At 38.8% G+C, this 27,930-nt stretch overlaps 2 protein-coding genes across 5 annotated transcripts in view; one reads left to right on the top strand and one right to left on the bottom strand.

Annotated features, from left to right (window-relative positions):
* Positions 1–6,414, top strand: part of emilin2a (elastin microfibril interfacer 2a) — a 20,474-nt gene extending 14,060 nt beyond the window's left edge. For both annotated transcript variants that reach the window (XM_025900479.1, XM_005476520.4), the window contains 5 exons: positions 382–720; positions 2,276–2,329; positions 2,693–2,752; positions 2,930–3,070; positions 3,612–6,414. In XM_025900479.1, coding sequence (XP_025756264.1) covers positions 382–720; positions 2,276–2,329; positions 2,693–2,752; positions 2,930–3,070; positions 3,612–3,934 — 917 coding nt within the window. In that variant the 3' untranslated portion in view covers positions 3,935–6,414. The remainder of the gene's footprint in view (positions 1–381; positions 721–2,275; positions 2,330–2,692; positions 2,753–2,929; positions 3,071–3,611) is intronic.
* lpin2 (lipin 2) lies at positions 6,279–27,930 on the bottom strand. Of its 3 annotated transcripts, none has more exons than XM_003437824.5 (20): positions 27,766–27,930; positions 21,827–22,027; positions 17,396–17,491; positions 16,533–16,894; positions 16,344–16,451; positions 16,115–16,241; positions 15,717–16,035; positions 15,535–15,634; positions 15,184–15,371; positions 14,350–14,443; positions 14,184–14,253; positions 13,989–14,081; positions 13,749–13,831; positions 13,391–13,538; positions 12,881–13,029; positions 11,590–11,676; positions 10,946–11,098; positions 9,125–9,239; positions 8,199–8,302; positions 6,279–7,608 (listed from the first exon to the last, which is right to left on the bottom strand). In XM_003437824.5, the coding sequence occupies exons 2-20, from the start codon at positions 22,016–22,018 to the stop codon at positions 7,464–7,466; spliced, it is 2,733 nt and encodes a 910-aa protein (XP_003437872.1). In that variant the 5' UTR covers positions 22,019–22,027; positions 27,766–27,930; the 3' UTR covers positions 6,279–7,463. The 3 variants fall into 3 exon arrangements, with proteins under 3 accessions (XP_003437872.1, XP_005476575.1, XP_005476574.1); XM_005476518.4 differs by lacking the exon at positions 27,766–27,930 and adding an exon at positions 24,733–25,087 and having other exon boundaries at positions 16,533–16,891; XM_005476517.4 differs by lacking the exon at positions 27,766–27,930 and adding an exon at positions 24,733–25,086.

The following is a 27,930-nucleotide window of genomic DNA, read 5'->3' as shown; positions in this document are numbered from 1 at the left end:
GCTGGTTATCAACACTGGTTCGTCCCTTGAATTAGATTCATTTTTCATCCTTGTATGATTCATAGGTCAGTATTAAGTGGTTCAGCAAACAAAAACAAACAAAAGTTCTTCTGAAAATGTCAGGTACCAGGACTGGACTGTTAATGAGTGAGAAAGGGAGATTTATATGTCTATATGTCTGAAATGTTTGGACTGTGATGGTCAACATGGGGGCATGTTGCTAAATTGATATTTAGCTCAAATCCTTACAGTGGATAAATTTACCCATGAAGCTGCCAGCATGGCCGACAATGCCAGTCTAAATAGAAGATTGAAGGAGCACTACAGCTGATCTGACCATTAATCATCATCTCTGTCTCTCTTTTTGTTTCACTTTCCAAGGAATGACCTTAAGACCAGTACCAGAGATGCCTGCGTCTTTGCCAGACAGAAACAGAATCCAACAAATCCACATCCCTTTTATCATCGACCCTGTGCAGACCAACCCCAGAACACCATACAGCCCAGGCCAACCAGTGCAGCCAAACACACACAGAATAAACATCAGCCCGCCAAGACAGCCTTTCAGTCCTCGGCAACCAGGTGTGCCGACTGTGCCCGAGATTTCTGTGGTGGAGATGGGAGAGGCAGGACCTCCAGGATACAGCCGAAGGGTGACTGTGCGAAGAGGGTCTGAGGACTCTTCTAGAGATCGTGTTAAAGGGTTTGCAGGAGCACCAGGCGAGTAGTCTTAAGGTCCATGATGACCTCTGGTATCGTCTTAAGCATACAGCTGAAAATCCACTATGAAGGTGCAAGCGTTATTTTATGATGTGCATGAAAATCTGCAATCTAATTAAGTTTAACTCAAGGCCTCTCGAATTTACAGCACAAAACTAATTCAGTAATATATGAAATACAAATCCAACTCTAAAATTCTAAGGGCAAAAAATCATGCTGTTTTTGTTGCTTCTGCTACATGCAAGGTAACAGACCCAACAAAGGTGCATCACTCCCACATCACCATTTGAAACATGAAGGATTACTGCAGTCAAGGGACCTTTTTTAATCAAAAACACAATATTTTCCTAACCCTGGCCAAGCTCGTTTCAATGCTGGGCCAGGGTTAGGAAGTAAAAAAAAAATGCAGCAACAGCAAGTAGAAAAAAGCAAAACCAAGTGTAAAACACAAAGTAAACTCAAGTCTAAGTTGGAAACTTAGATGGATCTATCCTGCTTTGTATCAATAGTTGAGGCTGCTGGTGGTTGTGTATTGACACACTTTGGACCCCTTACTACTGAATGAGCATTATTTAAACACCACAACCTACTTGAATATTGTTGGCTCAAATCATCTCAAACAGGTTTCCTGAACCTGACAGTGAGTTCACTGTACTCAGATCTCAATCCAATAAACCACCTTTGGGATGTGGAGGAATGGGAGCCAGCATATCCGCAGCAACTGTGTGATGCTGTCATGTATATATGAATCAAAATCTCTCAGGAATGTTTCCAGCACCTTGCTGAATCTGTGCCATGAAGAATTAATAATGCGTGGACAGTTGTTTGTCATCTATGTGAAGGTTTTCATTGGGTGCCAAACCAAATCGGAAGGAAGAGGAAGCCGAACATAGATTTAGGCAGTTTGGGGTTTAATTATTTAAGCTGTATGTAGAAAGATTAAATAAAATATCAAACAAAACAAAGGCTTTGTTCTAGCCTCAATGCTTTTTGGCAGTAAAGGAATAGAGAACAGCCTACGTTAGTCATATTGTTACTGTTTACTGGTAGTGTGGGAGAATTAGCCTGGGAAATGCCAATTAGTCTTACCCCCCTTACTTCTAAAACAAAAAACTTAAAATTCACCCACATCTTTGGGCTTTTGGATGGGATGTGAGATTTGTTTCAGTGTTTCAGTTCTTTATTGTTGTAAATTTTTTTTCTTTACTGCCATCTGAATGCTTGTCATAGGTTGGTTTTTAATTCAGTCTGTTTTTGGTTAATAATAAATACATTTAAATGTCAGTCTTAGTGGAAACTACGGATGCTTAAATCTGATTTTAGATGTCTTGAAACAGCTGAGAAAAACAAACTGCTTCCAAAAATCAAAAAATTACGAAGTCTAGAGTTCTTGAAGTTTTGTTTTGATTTATACCATCTCTTGGAATCTCTCACACAGTGTGCCATAACGTCCAGATGGAAAACCAAACAATTGTATTTGGCAAGACTACTGACTGACCCCGTCTCTTCAGATGACAATAAAACATAATGTTCTTGTCATCTGTTTCTCTTGCAGGCTATCTTCCTCTGAAGCCTGTTTCTTTCATGCCTCAATCAGCCAGACGCCAAGGTATTTTAGCAGTTCATTATCAAGTTACATCACATGCATCTGCAGGCTTCTTCTACTGTATCAATGTAAAAAAAACATTGGAAAAACTGTGAATAATTTCTAGTCGGGGAGTGCGAGGGAGTGGGAACTGGATGTGTTTCTTTAAGGGTGTGTGGGCAGATTGTGCAAGGATTTTAGTGCGTCTGCAAGCATTCACCAGAAAGTTTTGTATTTTCTTCATATATATATATATATATATATATACATATACACATGCACACTAATGACAAATTTTTAGGTATAAAGATATAATAATAATAATAATACATAATGTATTATGTAATAATACATGATGAGTTAACATGTACTGTGTGTGCCTTGTAGCTCTTACAGCAGTAAAGGTGCCCTGGAACCCCGTTTATCGAGCTCCAGCTGATTCACCAGGTAAATCTCCTGTCAATGTTTCAGCAAGTATTGAAAGCGTTACAAAAAGAATTGAATTTGTGATAGATACATATTACATACATATTGATTCTGATCAATTTAAATGTAGCAATCATGTATTCATTTATCTATCAGTTGAAACACTGATTGACGACATTCATGTCTGTTTGCATCCAGTTTCAGTTGACAATAGCGCTTTGGCAGACACCTTCTCCTTCTCTGCCGGCCTCACTCAGCAACGTTTCTCTGGAGATTTTGGAATCGTTCGCTTTAACAGAGTCCTAGTAAACGATGGAGGACATTACAATCCCAGCACAGGTAGATCCACACGTAAAAAAACATAGGTTTAATATAAAAGGATTGTAACATTTGCTGGTATCATTGTGACACGTTGATTATACGCAGATATGTTGTCTTTTTGCATAAAAATGTGCCGTTATTATGAGGCTGGGCACTGTGTTGTGCTTTGTACAAACAAATAAATAAAACATTAGTTAGGGATTATTTTCACTTGTGGATTAATACGAAATGTGTTCTCTCATGAGTATTTGAAGCAGGACTGTGAATATAAGATGATTCAAAATAAACTGCAGGACCCGTGTTTGTTATAATTGAGGAATGACTCACCCAGCACAACAGTGTGGCTAATTGATGTGTTTTTAATTCTTAATTGGGTAACAATGAAGTCCTGTGACACAGAGGAATTGGATAATTCAGGCTTTGGCTACAGAGCCAAAACTCATTAGGATCAATTCATTGCAGGTCCATGAATAGGGAAGAGACTTAGAAACCAAGAGAGTACTAATCAGTAACATTATTGATTGAACCCAGACTGAATCATTCCTGTCCTCACCCTCAGGGATCTTCACTGTACCGCTGGATGGCCGATACCTGATTTCAGGTGTGCTGACCGCAAAGCAGGGCGATCGTGTAGAGGCCGTGCTGTCTGTGTCTAACCGCAGCGTACAGAGGCTACAGAGCTCAGCAAGGCCCGCGGATGGCCTGGCTGGTGGTAATTGCGGCTGCGGGGGTACAGCATCCTTTAATGTTATTCTACCGCTGAGGAAAGGAGACCAAGTGGCTGTGGTAAGAACCGGAGGTCAGCTGGCCACAACCGAAGCCAGGGAGATCCTGTCCACCTACAGCGGCACCTTTCTCTACCAGCCACAAGCCAAAAGATAGCTGGAGCTCAGGTGGAAAGTAACAACGAGGACTACTTTGTTCCCAGACATGTGGACTGGAGGAAATGTTGAAGAAACCATATTTTTAAAACAAAAAAATGATTTGCTGTGATGCAGCTGTTTTATCTGTGTGAAGATCTTTAGTTATAAATTCAGTTAAAAAAGCTTTTATGTGGAATTTGTAAGCAATTTTCCAAAGACACCTGACAACAAGAAGCAGGATTTGTATCTAATATATTTATCAAGATGAATGTTTGTACCACCTATTGTAAATGTCTTGTGTAAAAGTATAACTTAACACTTTTGTAAATTTTGTTTTAGCAGCAGCATTCAGAGACTAGGCATACAGTATGGTCAACAATCATTGGAGCATATTTGTAGGTTAGCTTTAAACATCAACTCACGTCATCTTAAAAGTGCTCTGGGTGATTAGGAAATCTGCACAGAGAGATTAATGAGGAAAGGAAAGACTTAGCAACACAACAAGATTTTATTAATAGTACAAACTTGGCTGGCTTCTACTGAAAAATACAGGGTTAGTGAGCCCCCCCCCCCCCTTTTTTGTGATTATGTAAAGTGGGTGGGGATGATAAATAAATTCCCCTTTTCTCACTCCTGAGACTGACTAAAATTTTCCAGCATCAAACTGTATTTGATGAAGTATTTAGCTTTCAGTTCAGCCTTTGTTAACCCTTAAAAAGAGAAAACTGATATTTTAATTAAAATTTGAATAAATAAACACCCTGGATTACCATTTTGTATGATTCTTCTTATCTTTATATTATTTAATAAAACCAAGCAAAACCTCTAAGATGACCTGAGGGACTTAACCTGCAGTACCCTCATTAACGTACTGTTACTTCAAAGTACGCAATAGAGCAGGAGTTACTCCACTTGCCTCTGGTTACTGTTGAACTTTTGGACTCAGACTGCAGAAAAGAAAATCACAGCACACACATAACTGCATTCATTTAGAAATTTTATTTCATACAAACAAGACCATAAGCCACATTATGTTAGCTTCATTAGGCCTGATTTTTTTTTTTTTTTACTTCTTCTTACAGCTGATTTTGTTCTTTAAACCACATTTCTATACAAATCAAACACAGCATACATTTAATGCATTTCTGCTGGTCGGACACAAATACCAAGCAATACATCCAAACAAAAACAGAACAAAACTTAAGTCACAGAACAGCTCATACACGTTATAAGAAAAAAACAAAAAGGCATCAAAGAAGAATGTGATGGTCAGCATATATACTCATTCAAACATTTATTTACCACATATCCCAGGATCAGAGAGGATGAAGTGTGATTCTTTCACACAAGATGCTTTACTTTCATAGAAAGAATGGAATTTCTTGTTGATTATAAGATAGATCTATTTGACTTCACCACTTTGCAGAGAACAAGCAAACAAATCAAAGCGGGGCACACTGTATTCATCAAAAAAACAAAAACAAAAAAAAAAGCAGTGCATGTAGCTGTCACCATAAATTGTGCTTATTTTTATGCAATGATCTTGGCTGCTCCTGCTCTTTTAGTCCACACTGGCATACACAGTCAGTTACACTTGCATTGGAGATATGATCCATCTGACCAAAACTCCTTTCCTAAATCATACATAGATAATGCCGGGGAAGTGCCTTAAACACTTCCTGTACAGTCAAGTATTTCCTGTTTATCTCCAAAAACAGTTTATCTTCCTCTGGTCACCAGAGGCACGGGAATCAGGCTTTCCTGTCTCACGCACTCAAGCACACACATTGAGGCTAAGGGGTGGCTCTGATACTACCTTGCTGCCTGTTACCCCAAATTATCATCATTTTTCTCTGCCTTAAAAACATACACAAAAAAAGCTACTCGAAACGAGCTAAGCTTCTCAAAACTCACTAACAGACAAATTTCAGATTAACTGAATAGTCAAGAAGGTAAAACTCAAACTCTTTATGCTGCAGTAATTGCATACTCTGGTCTACTGTCTACTTAGACTGTCGGTGAAGTGCATGTGGGTGGGAGATGTGCTGAGTTGTAAGTCTTGAGTTTCTGGGTGCAAGTTTGACAAAGTGCGCTGGATAAAGCCACCGAGGGAACCTAAGCAAAGGATGCAGGATGCTGCCACCCCAACAGCAGCAGCACTCTGTGATTAGGTACACACACACTTCCATCATCCTGCAGTCCTTCCTACGGAGGACCTCACAAAGCACAATCCTTCATTTTAAGCTCTTTTTAAATCTGCTTATATCCACTGTTCCATCTCAAGCATCCTCTCTCACATTTACACACATCTGGTAATACTACAGATTCTGAGGTTTTGCTCAGGAATGTCTACGTGCCTTACATGTTGAAAAATTCACTGTTAATAAAAGAAATACAGGCTTGTTGCTGGAGACGTGACCAAAGAAAGCTTGTACAAGGCCTAGCAGTGCATGTTAGTGTGTGATCAGCCTCACAAAAATACTAATCTGAAATATTGCATTGGTGATCAATTATTTTTTCAGACAAGCAAAGGCCTCACAATAGAAATCAATAACTTAAATACATTGATCACCATAAATAATGACTCCATTGTTAACTAAACACACTTGATTTGCCAGAGCTTGCATAACAGAACAAACATATTAAAACAACAGCAAGACAATACACCATGAAGCTGCTTCTTTTTTTTTTTTAAGTCACAGCAAACTGTGCATCTTCACATACTTGGTGAAAGCATATCCGAGGTACGACCTTGGATATTAACAGTACCAAACACGGCTCGCTGTGTAGCGGCCGTGTGAAATCTGTTGCACAGTCAGGCAAGAGTCAGGAACGAGAGGACAACTGAACACTTACTGCAGTGAGTTCCTGAAATCTAACGGCTGTGGACGGTTCTGTTTGTGTTATTCTGTTATTTGCCAACCTCTATCACTACTGTATTTTTAGAACAGAATAAAGCCTCCAATTAAAGGCTGGTTACTTGCTTCTGGGCAAACACAGCACCTACAGTAAAATACGAGTGGCGCATAACCACTGCCCAGTGTTAATTGCCTGTCCTGTTTTAATTAAATGTGTGCCTTTTCCATTTAAAACATTACGTTTTACTTCTTCAGGGTGTTTCTTAAATTACTTCTGCTCAGATCAGAATCTGAGCTCCTCGTGAGGAACTTCTGCCTGCGTCGTTTATGGCTTTCTACAAGTTTACAGAGATACTAGCTGGGTCTTCAACTGCCAAGTCTGTACATGGACATGGACTAGAAAGTTATCACTGGGCAGGATGCCTTCACACAGAGGCATAAGTGGAGTGTCTCCCTGGGATAAACGCTACGTTATCACTCATCAGGATTTACTGTTCTGATAATCTCCACTCATCTCTCAAGTAAATACAGTTTACCAGCTTTTTTGACTTCATGGTTACTGTGTGTTGTGTGTGTCAGTCTAATTAGCAGGAACAGTTCTGGTTCCACTTCACATGTATTTAGGAGGTGCATTCAGGTGCACAGTTCATTTGAATGTTACTGTATAGCTGGGTATCAATACACACCGACTCAGAGCAGTTCATCTGGATTGATTTCTGGTATCGGCTGTCTCCAGTAACAGAAAGAGCTGTACTCTGGCATTACAAAGGCCTCGTTCTGCTCTTTGCTCAGCAAAGGGAACACGTGCTCCACCAGCTCACTCAGTCTGCCATAACTGCAAAGGGAAAAAAAAAATGAGACCAGGGAAACAGAGTGAGCAAGAGAACAGATACAATATATAAATCTTAAAAATATATATACACTCTAGGTATTTAGTGATGAACAAAAAATTAAGAAAAATAACAAATATTTAAAAAATGGATTTTAGATTTGAAATACATTGAAATGTATTGATCAATCTAAATACAGAAAGAAAGAAAAAATTAGGCCACCTGAGGACAACATTGCAGACTAGAATCAATTTTAAGGTGTGTTTCTGGCCAGCTCTCTTTTTATTTCTGTTTTGTTCTCCATCAGATCCTGTGGGAAATATCTGTCGCTTGAGCTGCTAAAAGCACCACTATGTTCCCTAGTTTTTCTCTAATTTTGTCTGTTTTGCTTGCTGCAGGGTATAAAAGAAGACTCTGTGACTGTAGGCTTTTATTTTTTTTTACAGTAATGTGAGAGTGAAGGAAACAGTAATGGCTGGAAAAGCAAAACAAGAAAATAAAGAAAACAGAAAAACGTTCAATGATAGCAACGTCCTATACTTCCTGCTGGGGATTTTTGCTGCAAAAGACAAACACAGACCATTAATGTACTTACGAGGACTTGTTGCCCTTGGTCTGCTCCTGGATCAGCTCTCCCTTTGGGTTAACTGTAAAAATTCTGCACACTGGAACGCCGACTTCCTTATAGGCAAACACATCCTGTATGAAGACATAAAGATTAAAGGCTCAATCTTCCCTCTAAAATAGGAATGCTTCAAAGTTTAAGTTAAGTTTTTTAAATGTTTCCGTTTATAAGCACAGCACAGGCTTTTATTTTGACTTGGGATTAATTACAAACACACAAAACCCATTTTGCTTCCTGTAAGACAAAGCATGCGAATAAACCTGTCATTTACGGGCTGAAAAATTACTGACAGGGCTGTTAACAGCCATCTGAGAACACTCTTGATTATGTAATGTTCGGAAAGTAGCCTCTCATACATAATACACAGGGCTGCAAACTGAAATGACCACGTTAATAACATTAACCACAGATTTCCTGTTTGTGTTCCACCTAATGCATGTAATGGCAGTAAATTTCTGGAGTAAATGTTTTTGGTTGGCCAGAGGAAGAGTGAGTGTGTGTCTGTGTGTGTGCGGCTGTGTCTTATTTTTTTGTTTAGGGGAGAGACCAAGGCAGACTGGGTTTTGATAGCTGACCCTTCAAGTGACTGTTAGTGTTTATGCAGCTGAAGACGGGATGCTGTGCCCAACTTGAGCTCTCGTCTACAGATGAAGTCACTCGCGATCACACTCCGACAATGACCTCAGCTCAGGTTCAGCCCAGTACTTATTTCACACGTTCATGTCTGCTAACTCAAAGTGTCTGCCAAAGTGTCATGTTGCTCTTGCAATGAATTACAACTGCATCAACCTCTGAAAAGCGCACGTTTAAAAAAACAAAACACAACAAAAAAAAACCCAAAAAACAAGCACTCTAATGTCTGGAAGTCTGACATCTTCAAACATGCATTAACTCACATTAGCTCTATTCCCAAAGGCGGCATAAAATGGCTGCTTGTTATGCTGGAACAGGTTCTTGATGTCTGTAAGGCATTCAATCTTGAAGATCTCTGGTTTCTTCTCGATGACCTCTCTGAAGCAAACAGACAGTTTTATTAGAGGGCATACACATCCTTCCCGTGTGTCCAGTTTGAGTTAGAGGTAATTTGATCAAACATATTTCGTTTATCTCAAACCCCTTTCTCCGACTGTTTTTAGACAAGACTTTGTTTATAAATGACTTTTGTCCTCTATACAAATTGTGTAATAACACGGCATAAATCCAAATGCATTTCAGCAATTTCTGTTTAAAATTATGACTCTAAACAAGTACACAGATGGTAGGGGTGTTTCTAATTTAAGGAAATTAAAACAAGAGGGACACATAAATAATGCAAATAACTACGAGTTTTTGCACCACACAATAATCAACAATGCTGCAGGTTGCTATGCTGAGACATTAACCATTCTGAACAGGTTTCAAGGTCACACAAAAAACCCTGCTATGTGATTAATCATGTTCAAGGGAACCATTAACAACACAGTAAAGTTTTACTTGTTCTGTGAAAGTGAGAAAAGGATACTTGCTTTAGCTGTATTAAAATTTGGATAATATCTGACCTACGAAGCATAACAAGCAAGTATCACAAGAGTGTGTAATTGTTTAATTAACATTATATTAACACAGTCATAATTCACTGAAACCAGTGTTGCTGGGAAACATGTTTGATGGGAGAAATACCGAAAGGGGTCATTTTAAAATCATGTAACACTGTTAAAATAAAATCACATCTGTTAGTTTGGAACTTTTTCTAAAATCCTTTTATTCATCATACAGTGAATTTTGGGGTGTGTAGGATTAAATTATTGATTGATTTTTTCCCCTGATGTAAAACAACAATTGCACCATGCCTGGTTTCTTAGCAGCACATCTTACATACTCAAACTCTAAGATGAAGGCTCCTGTGTCATGAGTTAGCTAGAGGAGGCTGACAGATGAACGTGTATGGGAGACAGTAGGTGGATTAACATTCTGATGATGTTCTTCTACAATAATTAAACTATTAAGAAGTGTCAGCAACTGTATTTTTGATGTAGTCTTGTTTATTAGTGCACTCTGAAATATATTTTACCTTTACAACCTGGAAGGAAATAATTTCAATAATTTGTGAAACTCCTCAAAACCTGAACCTTAAATATTTATTTTGTCAAATATATTTAAATTTAGAAAAATGAGACGAAAATAGACGTTCTGCTGCAAGATGTCTCAATGTGTCAAATGATCCCACATTATCAAAAAAATATAGAAAGCTAGCAGCCTCCTTCTGGATCTCCTCATCTATACCTCACTTCAACAAAAGAATCATTCACACAAATCATCCACTGTCTCTAAAAATGCAATTCAGACTGTGACAGCAACGGGGAAATAAAGAGAAAAGAATAATCCAAAACAGAGAAAATGCTGGCCATGAGCGTACTTTAGAGAAGTGACGGCACTGATACCAACACAGTTAATGCCTTTTAGATAGGAATTCATGAACTTGAGTTTGCTGTAGACTTAATAACCATGGCATATGAAAGACTTATTATAAAGAATGAGGCTCGGGAGAGTGGGGAGGATTTTGAGACTGAGAATAGGGTATTTAAAGTGAAATTAACTTTCCAGACAAAAAAAAGATGTAAGGGTGAAAAACATTGGGTGGTTTGAAAACAACATTATGATCTGGGGATAAGGAGGATTTAATGTATATAATGAGCTTCATGATACTGAGACTGGTAACCATTTAGAGTATATATTACCTGTGGAAAGCAGAGAAGAGGCTGCTGGGAGAGAGCATGAGAGGTCCTCGGGGTAGGATGGTGCCTCCATCATTGACCCACTGTAAGTAACCTCTTGTCATGTCCGCCATGCCGATTGCCCGGGCTGAGCAGTACAAGAACTTGTAGCCATTTCTGCGAATGGGAAGAGCAGTGCTCATTAATAATTGTTCATTATTATGACCTTAATGGCAACTACTAAGATTAGCACTTAAATTAGATCAGTTATATTGATTGCGCTCATAATGTGGAGAAGTCACAACAATTCAATTTAAAAAAAGAAAATCTTACAGAGGAAACGTTTTATTTACTACTAAAACCAATACCCATACTCACTACAGCTGACTTCATTCATGCAATACATTTTCTATTGTTTCAGATTTAAGTATAAAAATAAAACCAGAAAAAGCAACGGCCGGTTTAATGGTGTTTTTACTTTCTGTAATAATTCTGCCTAAACTACAGTTAAACTTACTGAGTCATCCACCTCAGAGCTCCCCACGCAAACACTGGGAGGAAATATCAACTCCACAGAGAGCCGATTGGGAATCAACCCCAGACAGTCCTAACCACTGACCAACCATTCATGCGTCTTCCATAATTAATCAGTGTTGCTGTGCACTTACTCGGCTACAGAGTGGTAGAGCTTGGCAATCCCCTGGTGGGTCCAGTCCTTCCCCAACTGTGGAAGTATCTGTCCAAATACATCTGACCTAAAACATTTAAACACACACAAAAAATATCACTGACTATAAGATAGAAATAACTCAATCAGCCACATCAAGTAGAGAAAGAGAAAGCAGATTGGTAGTACTGACTGTTCAAAAGAGGTCACATAAAGCACGATAACACAGTTTTATTATAAATATAGAACATTATGGGCTGTTCTCCACTAACGAGCATTACTGGCCTATAGGGGAGACACGGTCTCACCCTCAGCTTGCTGTGTGTGCTTACAGACTGAAATGTAAATGTCCTCATTATAGTCCCTGTGCTCTTTACCCTGTTAGCCAAAGAAAGCTGCATGTCAGGGGTTGGCCTAAAGGGTCACAGAGATAATAAGCTGCAGTCAATTTGGAGCCGTTTGATGTCGACCACCAATGAACTTCAGGGTGGGCGTCAGGAAGGCAGCAGGCATCAGTTTTGTTTCAGAAGAGATATGACTAGCTTTAAAGTAATTAACATAGCTTGACACAAATAGAACTGGATTACAGGCTTCATATATGCCATTTGTGAAGGACTTAAATGTGTCCATGGTAGTGAAGCTACTCAGAAAAATCAGTTAAGTGAAATGAGCTGGAATCTTATTTTAAGCTTTTGTTCCTTTTTAAATTAAACCCAACAATATTATGCAACAATTTAATCCTGTGTTCATTTACCTGCTCCCCACCTTATTTGGTGGATAACAAATAAGGAGCTGTATTTAACGTTTGTGGGCAATTTATAGAAACACTTGAACACTGCACTATAGATTCCATCTTGGTTGTATATTAATTAGTTTTAGTGCAAAAATTGAGGTTTCCATGGCGAGTTTGCAACAGATGGCTTTAAGTGTTTTAAGTATATAATTATAAAATTAGATCCACATTTTATTACAAGAACTGAGACAGGCTGCAACAAAAGATATATCTAAATGTCGCTTCATTGATTGTTTCCCACCTATATGTTAAAATCAATATTTGTACGCATTATTTTTAATTGTCGTTAAAGGATGCAACTAAGGTAAAGCACCCAAGGGAAATCCCTTCTAATAATGTTTTCTTATTGCTGTATATGTACAGGAAAATGTAACTGGATGCTACAATAACCAACTGATTTACTGCCCTGTCTATTACTGTCCATAATCAACATAGCAGTTAGCTTGCTATTACAATTGTGTTCTGTAATATGATTTTCTGAGTGACTGGAAGGCCATACTTTGTGATGGTGCCATCAATGTCAGAGATAATGACTTTGTCGTCCCAGTTCCACAGGTAGATTGTACCCTCGCAGCGGCATGTGCCTTGGTATTGAGTGGTGATGCTAAATGTCACATCATTTGGCCCCTCCTTGAGTTTCAGACTAGCCTGGAAACACACACAAAAAACATTATATATGAATTTCATATATATATTTCAACAGCACACGCATTACTCTCTACCATCATTTTCTTGCCACAGTACAATGACCATCTACAGGTCTTTAGAGCCCCCTACAGACTACAAATGGAGCAAACACTAGTTGCAGTTCATAGTTAGCCAGCAGAGGGCGCACAAAACTGCCAAATAAAAACACTTGAGACACAAATTTCATTAAGAACTCAGCAAAAAAATAAGCTTATCTTCTGAAAACCAGACACTTTTATATTTGAAATTAAATAATATTTTATGACAAATCCAGAGAAAGCTTTATCAGCGTGAGAAAGGAAAAGATGAAAAATGAACTTACAATCTGATCAGAGGACAGCCGTAGTGACTTTCTGTATGTGTGTGGGCTGGGATGGTGCTGACCATCCACTGGCTGCAGTCTCTCTTGACAGGATGCTGCGCTCACCTCCTTGGCCTCTTCATCACTGGATGAGTCTCTTGCTTTAGGCCTTCAGGGTAGCAACAACAGACATGGTAGTCAATTATCACAGACAAGTCGAAAAACATGTTTCAGAAAGATTCGACCTGAAGATCCTTACATCTATAAATAAATTCAATGTTATCTTAATTATACCATTACTATTCTTCCTCATTAAACCAAAATATAAGCTCCTCCCTATGTATAATAATATAGTTTTTGATTTTCTGGTATCACATACGTTAAGGCCAGCTTCTCCTGAGATGTGGAGGGTCCTTCCTCTCCCGAATGTGGTTCTTCCTTAGTTTCGAGCTTAGTCTCCGACTGGACGAAGTAGGCAGAAAAATAAAATCCCCAATTAGCCAAGTTAAAAAAAATATCTATATAAAAACAGAACACTCTCAATGAAGAGGGAACAGAAGTTAACTGCAGATACCACCTCAAATTTTGTTTTGGTTACTTGTACTAACAACATGCACACCTGCTTGATTGTGCTATCCGCCCTCTTACGCCAGAACCACCAGCGGCCTGACTTCTTTGGCATTTTCTCCTTCACCCAGGCCTCCTCTGTAGCCTGCCATAAAGAGGAAAACAAAGACAGTTAATGATGAGATAGCTGCCAGATGACAATGAATGAATGAACAGGACAAAGAGTAAAAAATTAAACACATGTTACCTTTGGTAAATTCTTCTGAAATGCTTGAAGGCTTAGAATCAAAGGTGCAGCTAGGGTCCAGTTATAATATCTGAAGACAAAGACAATTACTAATGTGTAATCCTGACCACACATTTTAAATGTTTCTGTAGTGTATTTCCAATGTGAAGTAAAAACAATTACATACCTATTTCCTATCCTTACTACCAGGTTGGGGTTGTCTATAATTGCTGGATTTTCAGCAAATTCATGATAGGTAATGATATGCTCCATAAACCTTTCTGGAAATGAACAGGGGAGAGGAAGACTAATTAAAGACAGCTGATGAAAAGGTCAGTGGTGGTGAGATATAACATCTTAGTAGACATAAAGGTCAGGAAACTTTTTCTTCTGTTAACCACAGGGCTTCTAAAGCCTTAATCCCAAAGGAATAATATAACCTAGAGACCTCTAACAGTTTGTAATGACTGCGGAGGTAGTCTGTGATCATCGTTCGTAATGCAATAAATGCAGGGCAAATTAACTACAACATTTAACCAAATATGGACATCCTGTTATGATATTAGTCCAGAGGAAATGAGCATGTTCTTGCTTTTTTGTTCTTCTTTCCCCTTAAAGAATTATGTTGGTTATCTTTAAAATGAATGAGAGAAATGGCAGGACTCGCATATCTTAAACAAAAAAAAAGTCCATAAAAATAGCATAATATAGATATATACTGACTCGGATGACTAACGTTTTTTCTGCTGTTTAACAAGGTTATGACATCATATTCTGAGATGAAGAAACATTTCCTGAAGAGTTAAAGTACATGTTAATTTGATGAAAGGGAAAGTACTTCTGGGTACGACATTTACACGTCTGAACAAATACGTATTTAAGAACAGCTTCCTCTAAAAGTAGCTGGACACTTTATGTGGCTAATCCAGAAGGTGCAACAAAGTTGGCTGAATGTCTACTGGCTTAAGACAAAAATGTTCACTTTATGATACATTTTGTTGTGAGCGTCATGCTCGTGTACCTTTGGATATTTCAGCATTTTCTGTCAGGCCTCCACACAGAGAAAGGGTAACATCAGGGAGGTCACTAGTTGAGTCAGAGAGACACTCTGTCCCGCTGTCAGCTGCAGCACTACCCACCGACTGAGGGGACTGTGAGCCAGAGCGCATCTCTGAGTCAATCCAGTGCTTAGCAGCTGCCTCAGTCTCACTGAAGAAAAAGAAAGAGAAGAAGAAAAGGGTTACAATATGTCATGATACTGGTCTTTTAGGCTGTCAATGATATTTCAGAGGAGAAATCGCTTTGGACCACTTTGGCTTTTATTTTATAATTACAAAGGTTAAGTAATTAGTCAGCTCTTTAACCATCATACCTCTTAGGAAAATATCGTGCAGCAACATCAGGTTCAAGTACATTCAAATCATCTAAGTAGATATCCTCAGGACCCTGATGCTGGCTCCTCTTCGGAACGCCTACATACAATATATTTACAAATTACAACCTGATAACCAAGACAAGCCTTAAAAAGCACCAATCAGCAGCCACCTAACATACCTTTCTTCTTTGATGGTGAATCTGTCTGCTGGTTACTGGAAGCGGTGGAGGTTGCTATGCTTGATTGCAGGATATCAAGGGGTTCTGTAGGGGCTTCCGGGCTAACAGAAGATATTGGACTCACAGGTGTTACAGTGGTGACAGGGGTGCGTGGCTCAGGCTTGACAATGTTACACACTGAAGAGGAGGTGGCATCTTCTTTTTCAACCTCTGTCTCATTCTCCATGGCCTCTGAGCTGAGGATGACACGGAAATGGGTGCTCTCTGATGGGGTGATAGTCACTGTTTTCACTGGTTCTGATTTCTCCTTCTTGGTGACCTAAAAAATTGGATGTAATGTTATTATGATGATGAGTCAAATGGCAATGGTTTGAACTCCACTGGGAAGAAGTGCTTACCCTTGTGGTTTCTGGAAATTCTCCCCATGTCCACTGCATGTGAGACTCAGCTCTGAGCAAACTCTCTGAAGGCCTCATCACCAGTTCTGAGTCACTCTTTGGGGAAAAGGCCTGTGACAAGCCATGGCTGCAAGGATGTAAAAAGAAATGCCAAGTATTAGTAAAACAGGTGCTACTTATACGTCTGTGCTATCTTTGCTAACGGCTTTCGGTTCATGTCAGCACATACCCATCACTAGCTGGCCAGTCCCCATCAGACAATGGATAACCATCAAGGCTGTGTCTGGCTGCGGGTAATTTAGGGTCAATGTCACGCACTGTAGTCACTGAAGGTGACCTAAATTCAGAGTGCAGAAGAAGCATAATAATTAACTGATCCCTTCACACAAATCTGGCTACAAGCGTTGAATAAACATACCTTGATACATGAACTGTAGCTTCCTCGTCAGAGCTGAGATCCATTTCAAAGATCTCCTCATTTTGCACAGTACTAGACATAGCAGCAGTGGTAGCAGCAGGTGCATTAGCAGCAACAGCATTACCAGTAGTGACTGACGGTGGGGTCAGTTCCTCTCTACGGGGGTCTCCTTTGTGCTTCTTTCTCCGTCTTTTCTTCTTTTTTGTGGCCACGGTGCTTGGAGCAGGAGGTTCAGGAGGGTCCTCTGGGTCAGCAGGGTCATCTTCCAAATCTTTTGGTGCCCTGTGCTCCACCTCTGAGATCCAGAACAGGTGACTCTCGGTGGGGATTGGGGAGGTGGCTAAATGGGCAGGAACAATCTGCTGAAGTAGGAAAGCAGGAAATGATGAATAAGATATGTTTAAACAAGGATTAATCGTAGTTTGAAACACAATATTGACTCAGGTCCTGTAGAATAAGGTAGAAGTCACTGCTGAGATGTCACAATAGCAGCCTGAGCAAAGGTTAACTATGCAATATGGTGGAGTAATCACTTCTTCCTACAAACACTGCCTTACATTTCTACCTCAAGAATGCTGTTAAGCAAAGGCAAGACTGTTGTTGTGTTGGGTCGATGAAAGCAAAGTGAAAGATGTTTTGAAAATATGTCTGCAGTTTCATTTCTTTTTTCTTAACCTGAAATATTTCATGGCGCTGCTATATTAAGACTCAAAACAAGACTGCAAAAAAGGGGAAATAACAAATTATATATCTGGAAACATTTCTCAATTAAACTTTGTGTCATTACCCTTTAGCAGTTTTGTTACTTTCTTTTTTTTTTTAATTTAAAAAAAAAAAAAGAAAAAAAGATGCTTTTGGCTTACATTCTGTTGCTCGGCTTCCTGCACAAAAAAGGCCTCTCCATTGTCACCAAGCTTCATATGCAGGTCTACAGGCTCTCCATTCACTTCGATGTCGATCTGGAAAGAACACACATAATTCCCTTTCAAACATGTGCTCCTCTCTTATTAGTCTGACATCTTCTGAACAATTTGTCTCTTTTATCTGAATGAGCTCCCTGCTCACTTTCCTATACAAGTCACAAGTAACAATTGTGCTTTGCTTTTAACACAGCAAAAGCTTCAACAGCATGAAGGCACATTGACTGACAGACATGTACAAGACCATGGCTTACTGACTTAAGCCACTCTCTCATGCTTTTGACATTGTCATCTCACTATCTCGGTGTGGCTTTTGAATATCCCCACAGATTGATTAACTCGCTCTCTCTGTTACAGTCTTCATGAAGATTATGTGACAAACATTAACATAAAGTGACCGATGTCTAAATGCCAACACTTTAACAGACTGAAGAAGCCAGCAATGTTAAGTATGCAATTTCTGAAGAAGGCTGCATTGGCACTGCTGTTCAAAAGTAAAAACTGCCAATGCAATAGTACAGAACAGAAAATAAAATAGGACACTGACTCTGAAAACGGTTATTCATTGACGTCAATCACCCTGTGTATCAACCAATCAATAAAAATCTTACATTACCCTTTTTATTGGCTTTTAAAAAAAGAAAAAAAAACCCCATCACACTGGTTGTTTTATTATACTTCCATTATTTTGCAAGATCACATACATAGTCTGTATGCACTCAGAGACCCATCTTCCTCCGGAGGCTTTAGAAAAACCTAATAAGCTTATGGGTCTTCTGGGCTTGCTTTCTGTGGAGCCTGCCAACAGAACAAGGCCATTCATGTTTGCCAGATAAACTCCAGTGGACCAGGGGGCCATTCAGAAACTTGACACCGAAAACAAAAAAACAAAAACAAAAAAAAAAACAGGTCACGTCTGGCAGAGACTACAGAGGAGACAGACTCTGACTCACAAGTGCTCTGCAACCTGAAACCAAATCATCAATATTAATTTGCAACCAATGGCTGTAGGAATAATCTGTTTTTCTCCCTCTTGTGCTATCCGTCTGGTTGTACATTTCCTTTTGCTGCTGTCCTTTACTATTGCTGTGGGTTCGCTACAGCCTCAAGATTTAATTTCACCCCTTCAGGGGTGCTGGAGGAAATTTATGTGTGGCAGTGGCTGGTAATTTCAATGCCCAATTAATAATGAGCTAGAATAAATGAGAGTCCTCTTCAGCTGTTCACAGTGTGTGACAGGTTACATGCACTTGAATAGCTAAGATGTGGATTTGCCAACACTGTGCTCCATCACTGGAATGATTGTGAGGCATGGCCACTTACAAATGCTTGAATTAAGGCAGGATATTAAGTTGTTTGGGACTTTTTTTTTTTCTTTGTTACGCACAAGTCTATTTCACTCTTGACGTTGACTTTTCAGATTAGAAGAACAAGAAAATATGTGTAAGTGTGCTTAATTAACATCCCTAATGTTTTTAGAAACCACATAGTACTTGAAAAACTTTTCTGGTTGCCAACCAAAGTGACTGATGTACGGGAACAGGCACACTATCAGCAGCCAAATTTTAATTAGTATTTGGCTAACAGCTATAGCTGAATTCCCACTCAGAATTCTCCAAAATATCTGCATGTCAGTACCAAATACCACATAATTTATTGCATTTATCGCAAAAGCACAAGGGGCTAATAACTGATCTCAGGGACAGACATAACTGTTTGTTACACAACAGCCCCTGTTCAGGCCTCCCTCACGTTTCCTCCCTCTCCCACACATAGAAGTTGTAAAGCTGCTGTTGCCATAGAAACCACTCATTCATTCCTCCCCTTTAAGCCCATCGGGATTCTGGGTAGGTGGTGAGACAGTGTCAGTTCCCCCCCGCAAATCATTATCCACTCTGGTTTACCAGCAAGTAAATAAGCTCTCTAAGCTAGTGCACAACATAACCATACTAAGAAGTACAGCTGCAGCTATTGATTATTTTAGTAATCGAGTCATCTATCAATTATTCCATCGATTAATCTGATAAGAAATACTTATTATCAAGATATATTCAAAAGCAAAAAATAAATAATAGAAAAAAAATCTCATTGGTTTCCAGTGTTTTTTGTTTCATCTGCCATCTGTTTCATTTGTCAAAAAAAACAAAAACAAAATTTAATATGACACATAAATACAAAGGATTTGTTTTTGTTTTTCAAATAAAACATTTTCTTAAATGCAAAAATATATAAATACTCAAATAACAGGCATAAAACTAAGGCTTTAAAAAAATGTATCTTTAGTCTGTCTTCTTGAAATGCTTTAGGAGTTTTTGTACATGTTTCTGCATGTTTAAGTCTGCGAGTTAATGAGTGAGTTTGTGTCTGCAAGCCTTTAAAGGAGAATGTGGTGGCTGCAATGAAGAGAAAAGAGCATATCAGCATTCTGAAGTTTGACCGTTGCGTTGATGCAAAGTTTTTGTGTTGCTGAAAACAAGACGTTATGATGGTGCAGACGTTAATGATATTAACAATGATTCACTGTTTTTAAATATTACTTCAATTTAAGTGAGACACTATTTTATATGTATACACTTTTAATCTGAAAAATGTTATAAAAATCTTGAAATAAACATGGTGTAGTACACACCATGCTCCCCTTTAGACTCTCTCCTGTTCGCTTTTATGTATAACAGGACGGCTGCCCTTTGTCTTCAGCAAGCTGTATAATTTAACTATTCTGGAATCAGACTACGTTAACAGTTCATCTGCATTTTTTAATGTAGCCTTACTTCTGGAGGCCTACTGCAGATTTTTCACTGCGTGAAACAACCAGCGGTGGATGAAGTTGCTACAAAGTTCGCTTTTCTTCACGTCAAGAGTTTGTTGATCAGGTGCTTTGAGAATTAACCCCCCTCTAGTTTTTTCCCAGGAAAGGTTTTAATGGTGAGTTTAGGAATATCACTGCTGTTTATGATGCTACATACATTTTCCTTCACTCAACAGAGCTAACGCCTCATTAACGGCTCCGCCTCTTTGCTCTTCGCAATACCTAAAAAGACTCCACGTTTAACTATCCCAGATTCATCATCACTGGTGTTGTTGTGTTATCAGTGTGTGCAGGCTTAACTTCCTTAAACTTTTTATTCACATGCTGCTCATAAATAAGTTTGTATTACAGGAATGTTTTTAGTCACAAACGTGGGTGAAACGCTCATGTTTGCGTTTCCATGGTAACAATGGCGCGCTACAATCATCGAAGCAAAGAATTTGTGTTGAGAATTTTTTTTATAATCGGTTTATTCGTGATACTCAATAACAGTCCTACTAAAAATAGATGTCAAGACAAGTTCACCATTCTTACTGGTGTTATGGAACAAACATGTTAAATAAATAAATCACATCTTCCATCCATTACTAATTTTTTTGCTGAGTACCAACATTTTTTTAATCTTTTTTTTAAACTTAATATAAGCCCATAAACTGAAAAAACCTCAATAACATAGACATAACAGTGAGCCATAATATTTGCATCGACATCTCCCTACTACAATACACTAATACACTCAACCTACTCTCCCTGCTATAAGGCCAATGTAGAGGTGCTACAAAAAGTGAGAAGTGGGCTTTAAAAATAACTCAAGTGCTCCTCATCCATGATTAATTGGATCTGGAATCCCAGGCAAGATGATATAGTAACAAATACTATCAATGAGGGAGAAAAGCCCAGAGTATCCCGTCTATGTTGTGCAAACATAAAAGATTTCCCTGAATGATTCATAGCCTGTGATTTTGATGCTCAGTATTTGTTAATTACCCACATTGGGATTGGAGAGTCATATGCTTTTTTTGATCCCAGTGTGGGGGAGCTCTGTTAAGAGGAGGACATTATGACTGTGTCCTGGGGGAGATGTCCTTAACGCCATTTTGCACATGATGGAATTGTTATGAAACGCGTTCCATCGATTAAATAGGTTGGCATCTTTTCACTCGCACTTTTAATTAAATGAAATATAGTTACATTTTAAAAGTCTTTGCATTGTACTTCCACATTAGCAAAACCACACTGATCAATTTGAAAAATTAATATTATATTTAGGAGCAGAGAACATTTTTAATATGGCACAGGAGTCTCCAATGTTAAAACTTGGTACATATATTACCCACAATGCAACTCAACCACCAACAGTTCAGTCAAGTGATTTGGGCATGTTGTGGGGAAACAAAACACTTAAAACTTGGTGATATAGAAACGTGCTTTCAGACCAATTTTTGATATTTGATTTTTGACATGTCTTTATATGAATCTATCTATATAAATATACAAGTTTTGTATATGAATCTATATGAGCTTAATGCTTTGACACATCAGTGAAAGAAAAAAAATTAACTCACCACTTTCTCTTTGGAGCGCAGCACACCCAGCTTACCAAAGCGCACATGGAACGGCGAGCACTGGTAGGTGCCATCTCTCTGACGGACAACCACGACATCGATGCAGCCTGACAATGTGGCCTGGTTAATGCCCTTATACAGTTCTTTGACAGTCACCAGAACCTGACCTGCTAGCTGGCCAACGTAGTTCATGGTGTCCGCCTGTACAGAGAAAAAAAACAAAAAAACAAATATTAACAGAGTAAATGGAAAAACAGGCTAAGGGCATTATTATTCAGCAACAGTCCAGAAGAGACAACCACTTATGAAATCTACAAATTTTCCACTTGAAAGCTCCCTCCCTTCCTGCTTACCCTGTGGTGTCTGTTATCTCCTGACCTCCATACAGACTGCTAGAGTTATTAGAGGTGGGAATCACCATACATCCCACGATACGATATTATCACAATACTTAACGCACAATATGATATTATTGCAATTTTTGAAAATATTTTGCGATATTCAGATTCTGTACATAAAGGTAAACTTTATCAATATTCATTTTATCTAATAACAAAGTCTCACACTCAGTCTCTCTCTCATTTCAGTCAGTTTTATTGTTGACAAACTGAACGGTTTGTATTACAGTCTAGTCCAACTTAACTGAACGTAACCATCTGGTACAATTATAGCTATTCTGAACTATGCAATTTGTGAAAACTATGCAGCCCCTTCAGCAACTGAAGAATTTGAAAGTAAATTAAAACAAAATATAATTTTACATTAAATAAAAAAGTTTTAAACTTAATTAAAATAAAACATGTCTTAAATTAAAATAAGTAAACTGTCATGTTTATTGCTGTCATAAAAAAAGTTAAACACATTTGGACAGTGAAGGAATGTCAGGATTCTTGCTCAGAAAAAGGAGCTGATCAACATGCTCTGAAGTCAGAGCATGTTCCAGTCCACAAAAACTTTTTTTGTAACAAAATATCGATTTCTGCTGTCCCTGTATCAATACATTATTAGCAAACAAAATATCACGATACTACACAGTATCGATTTTTTCCCCCACCCCTAAGAGTTATACTGTTGTCCTGTAACTGGCCATTGTCCCACATGAACAACATTAGACAGAGGAGGGCTGCTATGGAAGCAGTTGACTTCCTGTTTACATCCATTAAACGCTACTGTCAACTTCAAATCAAAAAATAAAACCACATTTCTGTGGCTTTAATATGAGCAGAATTAATGCTGTACATTTTGTCATAATGCTTTTAATCATTCGGGATGAGCAATTTGTGGGACTGTAAATTCCTTCACAAGCAAAGTGCTCAGTTTACTTGACCAAAGTAAAAGTACACAGGGCAGGGCTATCATTACATAATTACAAAAACTTTCCTTGGTGCACTATGGCCTCTTTACTGAACTTGATTATTTGCCCTCGATTGTCCTCTGTGGCACAGAATGTGTGTAACGATTAACTTAAACATGACTTTGGTTTGTCTGGGTCAGGGTCTAGTATACTGGGGCCTGTAAACACATTGCCTCACTGACTTCACTGGGTTTACATAACCTGACATATTCTGTCTTACACTAACCTTTTGTTCTGAATCTAGTCATGAGAGCAGTGACGGGGGGTGTGGAGGGGGTGGAGGGAGGTAAGGGGGTAGAGAATAGGGACATTTGTGCAAGGGTGGCATCATGGAATATGGCAAACAACCGTGGTATATTCATTCAGAGTAGGCTGATGAGTAGAGAGTATATGCACAGAGTATTCACTTTAAACCACAATCAGACAGGCAAACAGGATACTTTAGCAGCTATCACAGCAACCACAAAGTTCAAAGAGCAGTAGAAAGTTCAGATCATTTGATACCAGAAGGAAGCCAAGAAACAGGAAGCTCCGTGTTCGTGTTTCCAAGAACTTCACCCCAAATTTGTACACAGTGAGAATGAGAAAAACAGGTCAACTACACTCTGTTGGGATAATGGCATAAATATAGTAACAACCAGGGTTGTGATACCCCAGCGTTTACACACCTGACATATTTTCAGTACTTCTTGCATGACAGAAGCGTTAGGTATGTGTTTATAATATGAAGGACCAGTGAACCTATATTTGGTATGACACTTAAAAAGACAACACAGTTTAGCTGCAGCATTCTTTCATATTACCGGGTAAAGGTACAAATGTGGTATGCTGATTTTTGTGTCTTTATCTACGTTCTCCATCTCTAGAAACTAAGAACATTTTACCAAAATAACACTTTAAAGAGATTTATAGTACTGTAGATATTTAACTTTCACTTTTATTTTGATGTCAGAAAGTCAGAGTACACGTACACCCTGTCTATTGGACTGGTGTAAGATTAACACCGAGCAAAGCAAGCAGCCAAACATCTATAAAGGTGACGGGATAATTTGGAAAAATCTATACCCCCCCCCCCCAAAAAAAACCCTTGCAAAGGAACTCAAAAGCACAGTCACAGTATTTAGATACCTTTAAAGCTGTTATGTGTGGCAAATGCTTCAACCTGCTTCTACACATTTACTTTTCCTTCTTTCAGGGTCAGCCCAGAAGTGGGGCAATACAAAAGTAGACTACTGGCAGGAATTAAACAGGACGGCTCGGTATTTTAGATGACACATAATTAGCACATCAGACAGGTGATGCAAGACTCATGAGCCAATGTGAAATATTTTGACTGGATCACAATCCTGTATTTGTCCCCCTCATTGCCCACTTCTTTTAACATCAAATTTTAAATCAAGGCAATCATGCGTTAAACTATTAGGCTTAGTTACAGTAACAAGCCAAGCAACCTGACAAAACCAAACAATAGAAGATGACTAACTGCCTATTTGGCCATCTAGTTTCAGGCCCAAGCTGTGACCAACCAGGAAACCTGTCAGTACTGACTCACCAGGAACCAAGATGACCTCTGAGAGGATGGCTCATCCTGTTCACTGTTGTCTGTGTTGTCCTCTGTGTTGCTTCCCAGGAGCTCCCTGTTCCCCCAAGATCTCGGTCTCTTCATCACCATTAACAGAGCGTCAGCTCCAGCCTTATCCACCTCAGGACTAGACTGGCACCAATGTTTTCCTCTCTCAGATAATGGTGATAATGTCTCCCTGTCATCCTGAATCAAATCTCAAATAAGGTCCACCTAATCACCTTGCAATGACCCTCCCAAGAGTAAATACAGATACACTATCTGAAGCCAGTGGCGTTTGAGTAATAGTAATAAAGATTGTCATTTTTCTTTTATTCTCTGCAGAATATGAACATATGCTTGTCCAGTCAGCTGACATGGCAGTAAGGGTTTAGCCAATGGGATGGCTTCTTTGGACTTGTGGTTTATAGCTGATAAGAGAATGCTAATTTCTGTGAACAGCTACGCAATGTTTTCCCCTGATAAGAGTAGGCAAAACCAAACAGCAATCCCCAGTAAGATGTTCTTTTACAGTCACGTATACCTTTCAGGTTCATTGCTGCAGGTGTTTGTTATTGTGGATGGCTCATCGAAAGTAGGACAGTAAGTACACTGGACTTCAATATGTTGATTTCTTTGTTGCCAGTTGTCACATGAGCTCAGAAAACAGATGGAAGTTTTGTAAACAGCACCAACATCATAATCTTTGCACACTAAAACAAATAAATAAGTCAGAAATCCAGTAGAGCGGTACACTGATGAGACTGTAGCTCAAGCCGTGATGAACACGTTTTTATTGTCAGGAGGTTCTCTCTAGTTTGGCTTCCAGCATTCGCCTGCCTGGTTTAGCTCCTAAAATGAACATAAAGCATGAGGCTCTTCCAAAGAGGTCTCAGCCCCACTGTCCCATCTGCTAAGCCTTTTGTAAACATGACCAAAGAAAACACAGGCCCACTGAGTTGAGGGCTGTGGGCTCTTCCTCCCCCTGTGCTAGGATCTGTTCTGTGTTCAAGAATTTAACAATAGCCATGCGGAAAACAAATGAGTACTTTCTTTTAGTGATAAAAAGTATAGAGAAAAAATATATGTGCCATTTAACAAATAAGAAATCTTTAAATTACAAACCTGAGCAATTAAGAATTACAAGCACAGACATGTTGTATTATGGTCTACTCCACAATTATGGCTTTCATCTGGAATGATCCAGTCAACATTTGCTTTGACTGGGTAACAAAAGAAATCAGTTCTGCTAGACCACACAAAGTTCATGTTACACACTTTCAAGTATTAAGTTAAACAAAACCTGCCTGCTCATTATGTACAACATAAATCAAACCCCACAGCGTGCCAAGCTGCACTTTTACACGAGAAAAGCTGATTTTTTGGTCACAATCAAAGTGTAGTTCATTTTATAACAGCGAATTGCAAAATCCCTCTGAATTTGACAACACAGAAAGCGCAAGTGGTCAAAGTACCAACACTAATCTATCAGTTCTGTCAGGAAGATTGAAAGCTTTCAAAATGTTTTCTTCTCTTAAGTGTAGAAGATAACCAATGCACACAGAAACATGTTCATTCGAAGTTATTTTGCATTTATAGACTATGGTCCTGTAAACTTGTATTGTGTTACACATAAGGGAACTGAGAACTAGTTAGGAATTGTCCAATCTACTGGAAGCATAAGCATCCAAGCTTATTTTTCATTGCAAAGTACTGAAGTCACACTACAGTGTGGCAGTGGAGTCACTGCATACCTGAGTCACATGAAATACTTTATGCTCCTTTTTGTTTCTACAGTGTCCAGACTCTGACCTGAAACAGTTCACAGTGTTGAGAGTGTAAATCTATGCAAACATACTTTTCCGCCCTGCAGAAATTTGATCAGGAGTTAATAATGGAATCAATAAAGAATATGAGTTGTGGCCAAAACTAATCTAAGCGTCTGCATTAAAAGAAAAATACTACTAATAACTGATTCTAATGTTTAGTCCGTTTTAATTTAAAAGCTACAACAACAAACTATAACCCCAAATTGACCGACCATTAATTTAACTTAAGATTTTGCCTTTCAAATAGTTTCAGCAACTGAACATTTATGAAAATAAGGTTATTTGCAAGGCTTATGTCAGATTGTATCTTGATTTTCTAATATTACCTGTAACTCAGAATGACTAAATAACAATACTGGTATGGGGTTTTCTAATATTACACATTTAAATTAAAACGTTGTAGGGAGAAAAGTGTTGTCTCTAAGTTGACTGGAAAACTACCAAGAGTCTGGTTAATAGTGTTTTCAAAGGCCACCCACAAGCAGGTGTTTTCTTATGTGAGGAAGTCAGTGCTGCTTACAAGCCAACACTAACTACAAAACAGGAGTTTATACGATACACAAGCTTGCTCCATTGTTAGTCAGTTGAGTCATTCCGTTTTAATGTCAGCCTTAGCTATTACAGCTATAAAAAATGCTAATTTTGCAGATTAAAGCTGGTGTATGGCTTGACATACGTCCCGAGTACATATAGCTTCGATGTCATTGCGGAAATAAATGAAAAGTGAAACCATAAATCTTAGCTGTTTTGTACAACCGTGCTTTACATTGGTACAAATCCAAGCTATAAACAGTGGGTGAAAATAGTACATGGGAGGAAAAAATGAATGGAGACGGAGCTCCGTCAGCTAGCTGCTTGCCAGCTTGTTAACCCTCAGCTAGCCACCGTGTTATCGCTGGGTTTACGTTACCGTAACAGCAAACGGTGAAACACGAGTCACTCACTAGGTCGCCGCTTTCAAATGGAAAGTCGATATATTTCTGCATTATGTGATAAATACATTCACAGTCCGGTCTTTTTGTTTTTTTAATTAAATTAATCCACAGCAGCTAAAAAAAAAAAAAAAAAACTGTTAGCAAGGTTAGGTGCTAGCTATCGTTAGCCGAAGGCAGATTCAGAAACATAATAAGATGTCAAAAGCCGCTGCGAACCGCTTTGACAGGGCTCGAAATCATTTTTATCACTAAACCTTTACCTTCTGGTTGCGGGATGCTGCCGATGAAGGACGTTATGGTGTCTTCACTGAGTCCCCATATCTGTACCCGTGAAACTCCTCAGAAGCCTTCTGACGTGTCCGTGTCTGGACCACCGTGACCGACTGGTGGTGGCTGCCAGCAGAGCGCTGAAGTTGATGGGACAG

The sequence above is a fragment of the Oreochromis niloticus genome, linkage group LG18 (genome assembly GCF_001858045.2).
Source record: "Oreochromis niloticus isolate F11D_XX linkage group LG18, O_niloticus_UMD_NMBU, whole genome shotgun sequence".
Classification (NCBI taxonomy): Eukaryota; Metazoa; Chordata; class Actinopteri; order Cichliformes; family Cichlidae; genus Oreochromis; species Oreochromis niloticus.
This window is presented reverse-complemented; position numbering and strand designations above follow the sequence as displayed.